Here is a 13,599-nt window from a genome sequence, read left to right on the forward strand (position 1 = left end):
CCTTGAATGGAGGTGTTCCTTGAATGGAGGTGTTTCTTGAATGGAGGTGTTTGTTTATATTGATTCAGACTATAATATCCTATTTTTATTGCACTGGTTGTTTTTTAGTATCATCCTCTTATAGGAGTAGTTCTGATTTTGACCTGGTTTTGTTGTAAAGGTTGTGGCAATGACCATGTTATCCTGTTTCTAAAATTGTATGTGATGTGATGTAAAGCACATAAAAGGAACTAATTATAAACTATTACACCTTATTCTCTCATTCTAATTTCATGACATTAAGCCTACATACAAAATTTATAACCCTATAATTTAATTTTACAATCGTCTCGGGATGTAGTATACGGCTTCTTAATTACACAGGCTATAATGTTGATTTCTCGATAAAATCTCAATATTTGTTTTATCATCCATGACGAAATAAGTTTTTTTATGTTTGAATTTATTCCAAAAGCATTTTTTTTTCGTATTACAATAGAACCCAATACAAAGATACACCCAACAATGTGTTCTCTTTAGTAGAGTAGTAGTTATTTCCCCTTGTTCCTGTTATGGGAAAGTGTCTCCCCTACAGGGGTGTCCCAAAGGAGGGGTTTTACTGTGTACTATAGTTTAAATCTATTTTCGAAAGGAATCTGCACTGCTGTCAAAAAATTGTATACGGGCATGTGTTCAGGTTTTCTTTCTTTCGTTCCTTTCTTTATTTTACCCATGAATATATAAATTATAAACACTGTAACGTACAAATAATAACTGTATCAAGGGAAGGGCTAAAAATAGTTGAAGCTAATCAAGTTCAGCCCCAAACATTGAAATATAAAACACACTTTCTCTCAAATATACAATATAATTCTCTTATGAATATAAGAGAAATAAATATCACTAAACAAACAAATAGTATGTTTTCATTTCTTTTTTAAATTTGCTTTTTGTTAGAAACCTTAAATCATCTGGGATTTCATTCCAGAGCTTTGCACCAGAATACTTGATGGAATATTGTCCTATGTTTGTTCTATGTTTGTTCTATGTTTTGTTATTTTTCTCTAGTTTAGTTATTGATTTCTTAGCAACAATTATCGCTAACTTTATCAACTAATACCTCTTTCACATCAACTCCGCAGGATCTCTGGAGACACTCCAGGGTTTGTGACTATTCTCGAGAAAATCCGGAGAGACCCCATTTACATAGACCCCATTTACATCGACCCCATTTACATCGATCCCATTTACATCGATCTACCAGAGTTTTAAAAATAAAATCGTAAATACCACCCTCTATTTTGTTTGTTTACCTCAAGAAGATCATTGAAATCATTTAATTTATAAAAATTGTATGGTTTAATAATTATTTTCAGGTCTCCGATATCATATAATATTTTATTTATACTATTTGTTGTTTTGACCTGCTTTTGCTATATATTTTGTACAAATATTAAATGAAGTATTTGAAAATAAAAAAAAGCAATGATTGTGTGATGATAACCTTTTCACCTGAAAACACCAGAGTTTAAAGTTGGTACCTCTCACATTGACCGTCCCAGTGTGTCCCCGCAGTTCGGCCTCCAGAGAAATTTCAACTGGTGTTTTGAATTCCTGAGTTGTTCGGATTTTGCCTTTTTCATCAACCACAACCCGCAGTTAATGCCCCATTGTGTCAAAATTATGGAATGTCTCGGGAGTTGTGATCGTTGGTGTCAAAGGGGTATAATACCCGATTAAATTACTAAGTCTGAAGGATACACACTGTATGTTTTCAAGGAGCTAGTAGCTAAAAAAATGCAATGAGTGTCTAATATAAGATGACAATTTCAAATCATAAAGGTATATCGAGTGGGACAGTGTATGAACTTTAAGGCTGGGGGAAATGTTCAGAGGTTCGATGCTGGGTGATTGAACAGAAAATCTTAGCACTTTATTATCTCGTCAGTGAATGCGAAATTATTAATTTATCCTGTGGATGGCCTTTCAAACCTCATTTTAAATATTTAATGCTGTCTGTAATGATTTAGCATTACAAATGTTTGTTCTCAGTAGTAGCTTAAATGTTAACAACAAACATGAATGTTGTTTCGCTTGAGAACATGTAAGTGCAAAGTCTGCGATAATAGTGATTTATTATTCTTTTTTTCTACATAAAACTTGGCATATACCAGCTGTAAATTAGTAATAGCTAATTTTAAACATCAGAGAATGTTACGATAAACAGTTTTACGTAACTGTTTATCAACTGATTGAGGTTATACTATTAATAATTTAGTAACTGAAATATATACAAAAAAATTGTAAAATTCGAACCAATCTTCTCGTTTTTATAACTGTAGTTTTGAAAAAAATACAAAGAATCCTAGTAGTGTACTAATCATTAAACAGATGATAGTATTGGATTGATTTGGTGAAATTTTTTAAATATCATCAGTACTAGATGCTTATGCACTTTTTAAAAGCAAACATCTCAAAGAGCAATACTGGAAATTGACTTGTTTTCCACAGGCAACCTGATGCTAATTGTAAAAATCCAAATAAACCAACTAACTAGCAAGTAAGCAATTTTATTGTGGGGGAAAATTAACAGATTTTACAGAAGTATTTACAAAAATTGGCAGATAAAAGCCTCAAATAAATTTTTCCAGACTAAAAACTACAAAAATACAACCATCAAACATCAATTAATCTTGAAATTTTCAAATTATAAAATATCTACTAGTTTACTAGAATTGAGATTGGAGAGAAAATGTATGTCATTTCTTGGACATTCAATTTTTTCAATTACTTGATAAAACAATGCATTTAACTAGGACTTGTTCATGGTTCATGATTTAAATTTGAAAGACATTGTATGAGGTTTCTAATTCATATTCAGGCCTAGTGTTACAAATTAATAAACTAGAACGATTGAAATCAAATAATGCAAATTAATAAAATACAACACAATGTCTGTATGATGTCATTTTACCTAGCAAGTGATCTTGTATTATTTCAAAACATAGTTGTTGATGATGAGCAGTAGGTGTAAATTATGTTCTGTTAATATAAATGAGAATGATTATTATGAAGAAAATAAGATAATAAAATATATTTAAAAAATAAATAATTTTGCAAGAATAGTTTTAAACAAAATTAATCATTACAAATAAGGGACACCTTTGGAACCAAACAAATTGTTCTGTTACAGATATATTATCCCCCTGAAAAAAATATTTTGTTGTTAATGTTCCATAATAGTTATTCACTTTTATTTGACCAAACATGTATCATTCAGAACATTTATTTCTCTTCTCTTTTCAATTAACAGAGTTTGTAAAAAAACAATTTTAAATAAGAGAGGCGAACCCCAGAAAGTGTAAACTTGTGGTGGGCTGCCAAAAAATAAAAAATATCAAAAAAATCATAAAAAAAACCAAAGTAAACAAAAAAAAACCGATTGAAAATATCAATGAAATTTGAATTAATATTATTTAGGATTCAGTGATTATATGTGGATAATAGATGCCTTTTTAGCTTAAAAGTGAAATGTTTTTTTGTTGGCGATTCAGTTATGTATTTGGGTAAGTTGTTCCAATATTTTGGCCCTGAAAACTGAATGTTATGTTGGAAAGATAGTGTTTTGTGTAATGGAATATGTATTTTATTTGAGGTTCTTGTGTTATGACTATGATAGTTGAAATTTAATTTGAACAGGGGTTGAAATTGAGCGGGGATTAGGGAATTTAACCAAGAGTATACAAAAATACATTGTTGAAGGCAATTTATATCGTAAATTTTTAAAAGGGAAAGGGATGCAAACAACGATCTGAGTGGGCTCTTGGAGGCGAGTTTGAAATGTTTCTAATACATTTTTTTTGTAGTAAAAGAAGTTTGTTTAGGTACGACGGATAAGTGTTCCCCCAGACAATATTGCAATAGTGAAGATAATGAAGAATAAGGGAGCAATAGATAGTACGAAGAATGTTTTGAGGAATAAATGCTGAAAGTCTAAAAATAATAACAGAACTTTTAGATATTTTGTTTTCGATTTCGTTAATATGGGCTTTCCAGGTCAATCTACTATCTAAATAGACCCCAAGAAATTTTGTTTTATTCACTAATGGTATTTGGTAAGTGCCAAACTGGAGTTGGTTTGGGCATCCTACTAGTGGTTTGGCCGAATTCCGAAAAATCATAAAATTGCACTTCTTAAAATTTACGGAGAGCTTGTTTGCAGAAAAGTAATCAAGGATGCTGGGTATGCTATCAATGGTAACTTTAAGGAGCGAGTCTAAATTTGTGTCAGTATGTAGGAGGGTGGTATCGTCTGCATATAAAAGGAATGAAAGTAAATTTGAGGATCGGTAAATATCATTTATATATAGCAAGAACAGTAGAGGGCCTAACAGGGATCCTTGAGGGACTCCACATGTAATGGGTTGGAGATCGGATATGGATTGTTTAAATTTAGTGCATTGGTAACGGTTGGTCAGATAACTTTTATAAAGATTATACGCAGGGCCACGGATTCCATAATTAAATAATTTTGTCATTAGGATATCATTGTCTATTGTGTCAAATGCTTTGGAGAGATCGATAAAAAGGCCAATTGCTAATTTGTTTTTTTCAAATGCTTGTACAATCTCGTTTGTTAATTTAAGAAGTGCAATAGATGTGTTATGATCCTTACGGAAGCCAAATTGATTTTTGTATAATATGTTATTCTGCTGAAGAAATGTATATGTTCTGTCATAAATAAGACGTTCAAGAATTTTGGAGAAGATTGGCAGAACTGAAATGGGGCGGTAATTTCCAGGGTCGTGTTTATCACCGGATTTGAAGATCGGGGTAACTTTTTCTAACTTGAGACTATCGGGAAAGAAACCGTTTGATAAACATAAGTTAAAAATATAGCATAGGGGATCTGATATTTGATGAAAAACTTGTTTGATAATAGATGGACTTATATCATCAATGCCAGGGGATTTGTCATTTTTGAAATTTTTAACTAAGTCGATTATCTCATCGCTGATAACAGGACTGAGAAATATAGAATTTAGGATAGGAGGGGGAAGATAAGTTTTGTAGTTTACATTAGAAGTATTAATGTTTGATGCGAGATTAGGCCCAATATTTACGAAATAATTATTAAAGTGGTTGGAAATGGTAGTAGGGTCATCTGTAAGATTACCCCCGCAGTCAATTACAGATTCACCGTGATCACTCACTACATGTTTTTTAATTAAGGTGTTTATAATTTTCCAAGTACCTTTAATGTCATCTCTTTTTTGGTAAAATTGATCTTCATAATAATCCTTTTTAGCTTTTTTTATTACAGAATTTAGTTTATTTCGAAATTTTTTGTATTCAATTATATTTCTATTAGTTGGGAATTTTAGAGATTTAGAGTACAGTTTATGTTTATGTTTGACGGAAGTAATGAGTCCATTGGTCATCCAAGTCTTAAGTTTTTATGTTTATTAACCCGATCTTCAAATGAAAAATGCTTATTAAATAACTGTTTAAATTTTGTTTCAAAAGAGGAAAATGCACTAAATATCGGTCCAAGACACTCTCTCAAGTTCTTCTCTAAAGTTATTTATGGTGGTGTTATTGATCTTACGAAATGACGGGTGGGTCTGTGGATTAAAGGAAGGAAGAAATTACTAAATAGTAAGTTGACAAAGTGTCTTGACTGATTATTGGACTGATGTTTTAAAATGTCAATGTTAAAATCCCCCAATAAATAAATATGTTTGGTTTCACTGGACAAGTTGTTTGATAAGGCGTCAAGCGATTCAATAAAGTTATTTGCATCTAAAGAGGGGGCCTTGTAGATGACGCCAACAATAATACTTTTCCCAGATTTTCTTTCAATTTCGATAAAAAGTGATTCGTATACGGAACTATCAGATAGTAGATCGACCCTTTCTTTAAATTTAATACCACTTTGGATATAAAAGCCAACACCTCCACCAGCCCTCCCATGTCTGTTCTTATGAATAAAGGAATAGTGTTCAATTTGTGCTGGGGGATTATCATCCTTTAACCAAGTTTCTGTAATACCAATTACATCAAAGTTATGGTTAAGGGATTTTAATAATATTTGAATGTTATTTAGATTATGTAGTAAGCTTCGGGCATTGATATGAAGGGAAGAAAATATTTGTTTATGATTTTCACTTTCACTTAGACAGGCGATTTGTTCAGGTTGGTAGTATTCACAATTTGTTTGGTGTGAAGAAAAAAAATAGGAATCAGGGTTGAGATTTTGTTCATGTTTATCATATGATGAATAAGGATTAACAATTTGATTATATAATCGGTTTTGTTTATCATTGTTATTTCCAGTAGGTAGGTTCATTTGGTTTTGTTTACACACACACACACACAAAACTAAACAGGAAGGTCGAAACATGGAGTAGACTAGCGATGTAAATAAAAAAATTATCTTTAAAGGTCACTTTAAAATGTGAAAAATTGGAAACAGTACTCGTAGTAATAATAATAACTGAGTCATAGAGAGATATACATTTATATTAAAAAGATAAAGTTCAACAGACCATCAAAACCGGTGTCAATGGAGTACACCAGCATTAATGGTGAGGTGAAATAAATCAATTGTTCAAGCAAGATAAAACATTGTTCAGGATACAGTAACGGGAACCAGTGCTGTAATGTAATAAAAAAAACAAAAAACGTCTGTAAAGTAAAAAAGTTAGTATTTAATTTGAAGAAGTTCAGATTTTGTCAAGTTCAGTTAGTGAAGAAATAGAAATAATTACTTCCCTGTCGTTCTTGTCTACTGTTGCCGAAATTCTCCCATCTATTGACCAAACATTTTTTATCTTTGGGTGTTGTTTGGCCTTAGCAAGTAGGTTACGCTTCATCAGAGTCAGGTCCTCTTGTATTGAGATACCACATCCTTTGAGCTTCCTGCGTGCAGATATAACTTTCTTCCTACTCCTGTATGATGTAAATTTTACAATGATGGGTCTGGGTCTTCGTGCATTTCCATTCCTGGGTCCAGTTCTATGGGACCTGTCAATATCTAGATTGGTAATATTAACTCCCAGTTTACTGCTTGCTAGGTCAAGTACGATTTGGTCTGTATTCTCTTGTTTAGTTTCAGGTATTCCAAACACTCTCAGACAATTTCGCCTTGAGTATTGTTCTAAGTCGTCAATAAGTTCACCTTGTTTTTTTATCTGCCTCTGTATTTCATCCATAAAGGAATTTTCAGATGCAATGTTGCATGACATATCAGCCATTTTATTCTGACAATCGAAAATTTGACTTTCCAGGTGGTCGAGCCTATCCATTGTTTTCGCCATGATCTTGTTTACGGACCTATTAATTGCATCGGCGAAATTATGACTTTCGAGGGCTACGGATACTTGTTTGCTTATAAGATCAGCTATTAATGGACCTTCGAATGCCTTCCTAACGCTGTCCTCAATAAATCTGGCTAGATCAGGACTACTTATCACGTCAGACAATGCCTTGGAATGTCTTGTTGCCTTGCCTGTGTTAGTGGCGGGAGCTTCCTTTGTGTTGGTAGCCATGAGGCTAGCTCAAATAGACACAGAGTTGAGGCTAAAAAACAGTAGTAAAGTACCTTAAATGCTCAAATGTATTGAAATTTATTTTAAAAAAATTATTTACCGGAAACAACTAAAATTGAAAGCAAAAATATCCAGCCATTGGGGTGATCAACTTCTTTATTAAAACTACAAAATGGCCTAATCAAATTCTTATTTTATTAACCTTCATTTTTCATGTTTTGGGGGACAATACATTTTTTAATAGCTGTATATCCACTAAATTAATATATAGGTGTTGAATGTAGTGTAAACATATTTCCCCTTCCATTTTAAAATCTTCAATTTATAATAATATTGTTTACCTCCGCCAAGGAGGTATGTAATCGGTAGCGTGTGTGTGTTTGTTTGTTAGCAGGATTACTCAAAAGTAATCTTTACCAAAATGAATATACATATAGATATGTGGTCAAGGACCATTCCATTAAATTTTGGGACCATGGTCCCAATTCTGGACTACTTTTTAGTATACTTTTCAGACCTGCTAGTGTTAAAAAATAGGACAGGAATTTTCAAAAGCCGGCGAGCAGTCTTAAAGTAACAAGTAAACTAAAATTGCATTTTCTCGAACTACTTGCCCAAAAAATGTTTGTACAAGAGGCAAGAGTTATAATTTGTGATTTGTAATTTTAAAACATAATTTGATTTAATGTGCACGTTGTTTGATGCGAGTAGTTTTAAAAACCTATTTCTTTTCAAATTCACTTGTTTGATTTTCGCTTTGCTGTTCTATTGTTTAGCCAACTGAAGCTATTGTTAATTGAAAGGCTTGTTAATACATAACCATTACACCAAACTCGCATACACATGCTTGTAGTGAATTTAGCCCAAATCACAAACGGCATTAAGACACACATATATATTTATATTTTTCTTTTACCGGAGAAATCTTATGTAGGAGAATTTTACAGTAGGCGGAGGTATGCACTCTTGGAGTGGCTTTCTAGTTTATACTGTAGTAATAGAAAATAAAAAAAGTACATAAAAAAGTAATAAATTTAATTAGAGCCAAGGATGCCTTCTATAATCTAAATTTCGTTTTTTCCATTTACAAAATAATATTGAGAAAATATAAGAGCATTTGTCTAATGACTTTGTGTCGTCGTCATTATGTCATTATATATCGAAGATATAATAATAGTTGGCTCTTTTATGATTGGAGATGAGCTGAAAATTGCTATAATAGGTAATTAGTATTTGCAGAGTGCATGCTGTAGTTGATTTAAACATTGCTATGTCGATGACTTGTTGTAGTATGAAGTTAATACTATTAATAGAATTCATAAAAATAAATTGGAAAGATATACACTGTTACACAGTAGAATCATAGTAAAGGGACAGCTTTGTGACCCAACAAAGTTTAAAGTGTTAAACCTAATTATGTTGCCCCTTGTTTGTTTCACGAGAAAATGTCCCCTGAATAGGTGTTGGCCATAAGTGTTAAAACATGTTTCCCCTAGTTTTTTTCATGGGAAAATGTCCCCTTCATAGGGGTTGGTCATTGTGTTTTTATATATTTTATTTTGTTAATGGGATTTCTTATATTTATCTTTTTCTGCAGGAGCCCTCTACTTTTCCATTTCTGATTTGTTCAATATACATTTATCTATGCTTAATGTTTAGAACATGAATTGAAGAATATTTTCGTTTTCACAAATGCATTTATTTAACATTAATAAATTGACTTAATAAAGCTGACAAAATACGAAATTCATTTAAACATGCTTTGAATCGGCAGATACTTCAAGATCAGTTAGATTTAAATGAGTATTAGCGAAAGTATTTGAAGTGTGATTTGAGAGTAATTGACAAAACAGACCTTGGATTACACAAGCTCATCGTAATCCATTCAGTTTTACAAACAGAAATCACAACAAATAAGTTGTTTAAAGTATTTATTTTCAGAAAAAAAAAACCACTTGTGTATACATATTAAGACAGGTTGTTGTCTTTACTGTATAATGATCCCCCACCCCGACTTTTCCGAAATGTGCCCTAGGCTCTTTACAGTACACAAGATATATATATACTGGACTGTTTTCTACTATCATTTACCAAAAGAACCATGGTCAAGGAGGGCCTTGAACCTGTGCCGATTATATGACTATCGTTTGTGCTACCCCTGCTTTCCCACTCGACATGACTTAAAAAAATTATAATTTAAATAAGTATTATGTGCATGTTTTATCAATTTCAACAATTGTATTGGGAACCATCATTTTAGACATTAGGGAGCCTTTGATTAACATTGGCCGACCAAGTAAATCATGTTGATTCATTGTTCGCTTGCAGAGATATTAGGATGTGTGTCCTGGCTCCTCACGTCGACACAGGTTTTAGGGTTTTACTATGTATATTGTTTATATCTTTGAAATTAGATTTATGATGTATACAATTGTTTATATCATTAAATGAAAGAAATGGTCGTTTCTTAGCCTCCTGTTTATACAATAGTACATAACATCAATGAATACTAAATTTAAAATTGGATTATTTATATTGAACTAAGAATGATTATAATTGGTATCATCATAGGTATGGCATCAATTGACCCCTCCCCTTCCCTACACAAAAATAAATAAATAGATGCCAAAATTGTTTTGGTTACTATTTTGGTATTTCATTCTGTCTTCCTGTTTTCTGAGTCTAGGCGGCCTAGGCTTCAGACTTTCTTAAATCATGTACCAAACAGTCTTGCCTATTTTTCTAAAGGTCTTGCCATATTTCTCAATCACACAATCAAGTGTGATATTTCCCATAAATATATAGGTACTTCACATGATTCAATTCAATTCAAATTGTATTTACTTAGATAGGAAATATTTGTTAATGTTAAGGGTTTCCTTAATAGCCTAAGTGTGAATGGTGAATACTGCCACAAGATCTTACAGAAACACATGGGTAAACCTTTTTTAACCATTAACATTTTCCTATTTCTGCTCAACATAGAACATTGTTAACAAATGCAATTGTTTTCAACTGTGCTTACTAGTATTTCTCGCTCGGTGATATTTATCCCCCACAAATAGAAAGTTCAACCAGAGTTGTTCCTAATACCTGGACTGAGCTGAATCAAAATGAAATACAGTAAAATATTTATAAAGGGAGGGAAATAGAATTTCTTCTCCAATTTACAGTTAAATAACTTTATAACCATGTAGACATGACAAGGGAATAGGCAGTGTAAATGTGACGCAATTGGAAGTCCAGATTGAAAACATACTATGCTCTAGAGACATCGGTCAAATCTACATATATTCATTTTTCTTTCTGGTCCATAACATTATTATCACTATAAATTTATTTTTAGATCTACTGGGGATAGGTTTAAAAAAAAGAAATAATTGTTGATGTTGCTGGCAATGCTTTAAAAAGTGAATAATTTGATAGATGAAATATTGTTTTTATTTGTGTATAATGAACCAGCTTCAGAGCCAGACAGTGTTATCCTCAATGTAAAATACAAAATTAATTGTTAATTATAATTAAAGAAGATTTTCTCTAAAATATTTGATATGCTCTCTTGTTTTTAGGATCTTTAGAATATAATTTACAGGCATGTGGCACAGTGTGTTGGCCGTTGCGATCAGGAGTTTGATTCCAACACTAATCACATTGCTTTTAAGTGTCCTTAGGCAAGACATTTACATTTTCCTCTTTCCTCCCAGGTATCTAAATAGGTACCTGGTATTAAAGTCAAATACAACTGAGCTAATTAGTAGCTGCAACACTATGGTTTGTTCCATATGTGTTTGATAAAAAAATGACTTGTAATAATGTGAAGCGCTTCATACACTGTGGTCTATGTGATGTATTGTATTAGTAGTGCTAGCCTCATGTTTACGGAATGTAGAATTCCTTCTTTTTATGAATTTTTTATGAAAATCAATCAATTCAAGTGCAAATGTTTTAGTCTCAACCAAGTCAGAGATGCTCTCCAGGTGGAATGCCATCATTATTATGAGTAGTAGTAATTAGTATAGTCTTGTTTAATTAATTTATATGTAATTTTACTTTTCTCGGTTGACCAATTAGCACCTGTTTGGTCTTTCCTTGCCTTTTATATTTGTTTTGTCTTCTTTGTATTGTATGGCAAAATATTCCGAAATAAAAGATTGAATGAATGAATGAATGAGTATATACCATCTGTTTTTAGTGCTTGTGAATTTTTTGTTAAAATGAAATTAGTAACTGAAGAATAAATTAATTTAACAACAAACTGATTTTACCAAATTTCCATTCCATTGAACTCATGATTATCATGCATTTGGATAATTGATTGCTGTTTGTGATACTGTAACCAGATATTAAACACTGAATTCATTCTTGCTACCTGTTATGTATAAACAAAATATACATTGAGTCATTGACGTTGGGTAATTAATATAATTATATCGACTAATGGCGCGTACTGAATATAAATAGTGTAATTTATACTGTCGTAGTTTCGCAGCCTTTCTTAGTTTGGTTTTCTCATGATTATTCAGTTTGTTTTATTTTCCATGCACAAACAAAAAATAATTAAAATACAAAATACAGTGGAGAGACAAATTGTAAGATTATTTTCCATGCAGAACAAATAAATGAACTAATTTTCAACCCTTTAGAAAAAAAAATATATTGTATTTCTGAAACATCGCATATTGATGAATATGCATATTGCATTTCTATTGTAAAATACAAATTTAATTGTATCTCATCCTTTTGACGTAAGCTGTTGGTCCCATGTATACAGGGGTGGGACAAATTTTAAGATGATTTTCTATGCGGAACACAATTATGAACTAATTTTCAACCCTTAGGAAAACAATATAATAATATATAAATAATGTTGGCATTAATCATATTTTGATAAAATACAATTGTAATTATATCTCATCCTTCTGAGGGGACATAAAACTGTTGGTCCTTGTACGCAAGTGCATGTTAAATAACTTTGAATACTATTCAGAAAGTGTAGTCTGATCTGGGTATGCTCTGCACTGCTGCCTGCCATGGGTCCGTAGAGGGCCTAATCAAATTTACTTATTTTCTAGTAAAGTTTTAGGACCTTTGTTTTACCTTTTAGTTGCTGTCTTAACCAAACTTACAGCAGAGTATTTAGTTTTTAAACGTCTTTTGTGCATATTCAATTCTCCAGCATCTTTTACAATGTATTTTCAGATAGCAAAAAACAGTTCTTCACTGACTAGAAATATATGCAGTAATTTCTAGAAATATTATTATTTTTTTTTCAATATTAGGTTTGTGCTGTGCCGGTTTGTATGGACAAGACAATCAATGGTACCGTGCAAAAATCCTGAAGATTTCTCCTCCAAATAGTATTACCGTCCAGTATGTTGACTTTGGAACCGCAGAAAGAGTTACTCTTGATAGGTGAGAATTCATTTTTTTTAAACCTCAGAATCGCACATCTTTCAAAACCAGATAAACAATGAATTGAATTTTTATTTTATTATTTTGTTTTAGGTACAAACAGTAAACCCTTTATTCAAGGAAATACTAAATATATTCAAGGGACACCACCCCAGAGGGACACCGCCCCAGAGGGACACTTTGTTTGGGCCCTTATTGGGGGTTCCACTGTATTGTATCTAAGCAGGCAATATTGGATATTGCCTGCTTAGAGGTGAAATATAAGATTTGACATCCCCGAGGGAATGATATTTTGCTCTAGGGAATATATATTTCCCGGATAATAGTAATTATTTACATGCGCGGCATGTAAAATGCTGTCTCGTGATGATGTGGGCTAATCTTTGTGAGTTTGAGTCCCAATAGGTGACTTTTATTTATTTATTGCCAACGCGAGTTCTCACTAAATAACACAGTCAATATCAAACTCCTCGAGAATTTGCTGGATTTTATATGTTTAATGACAGTGACACGCTAATCACGAGAAAATCACTCAGTCAATATCATCATACTCGAGGAAATATACAATTTACGATCCTCACAGTGGTAGTCATGTGATGCAGTTTCAACCAATTGTGTTCACGTATTTACATAGGCCATGTAATATAATGTATTACTT

At 32.1% G+C, this 13,599-nt stretch overlaps 1 protein-coding gene across 1 annotated transcript in view; it reads left to right on the forward strand.

Moving 5' to 3' along the window:
* LOC140054176 (uncharacterized) overlaps nt 1-13,599 on the forward strand; it is a 106,908-nt gene that overhangs the window by 56,210 nt on the left and 37,099 nt on the right. Inside the window, exon 33 of the mRNA XM_072099068.1 lies at nt 12,809-12,941. Within this exon, the coding sequence (XP_071955169.1) occupies nt 12,809-12,941 (133 nt within the window). The remainder of the gene's footprint in view (nt 1-12,808; nt 12,942-13,599) is intronic.

This window comes from Antedon mediterranea, chromosome 7 (assembly GCF_964355755.1).
Source record: "Antedon mediterranea chromosome 7, ecAntMedi1.1, whole genome shotgun sequence".
Classification (NCBI taxonomy): Eukaryota; Metazoa; Echinodermata; class Crinoidea; order Comatulida; family Antedonidae; genus Antedon; species Antedon mediterranea.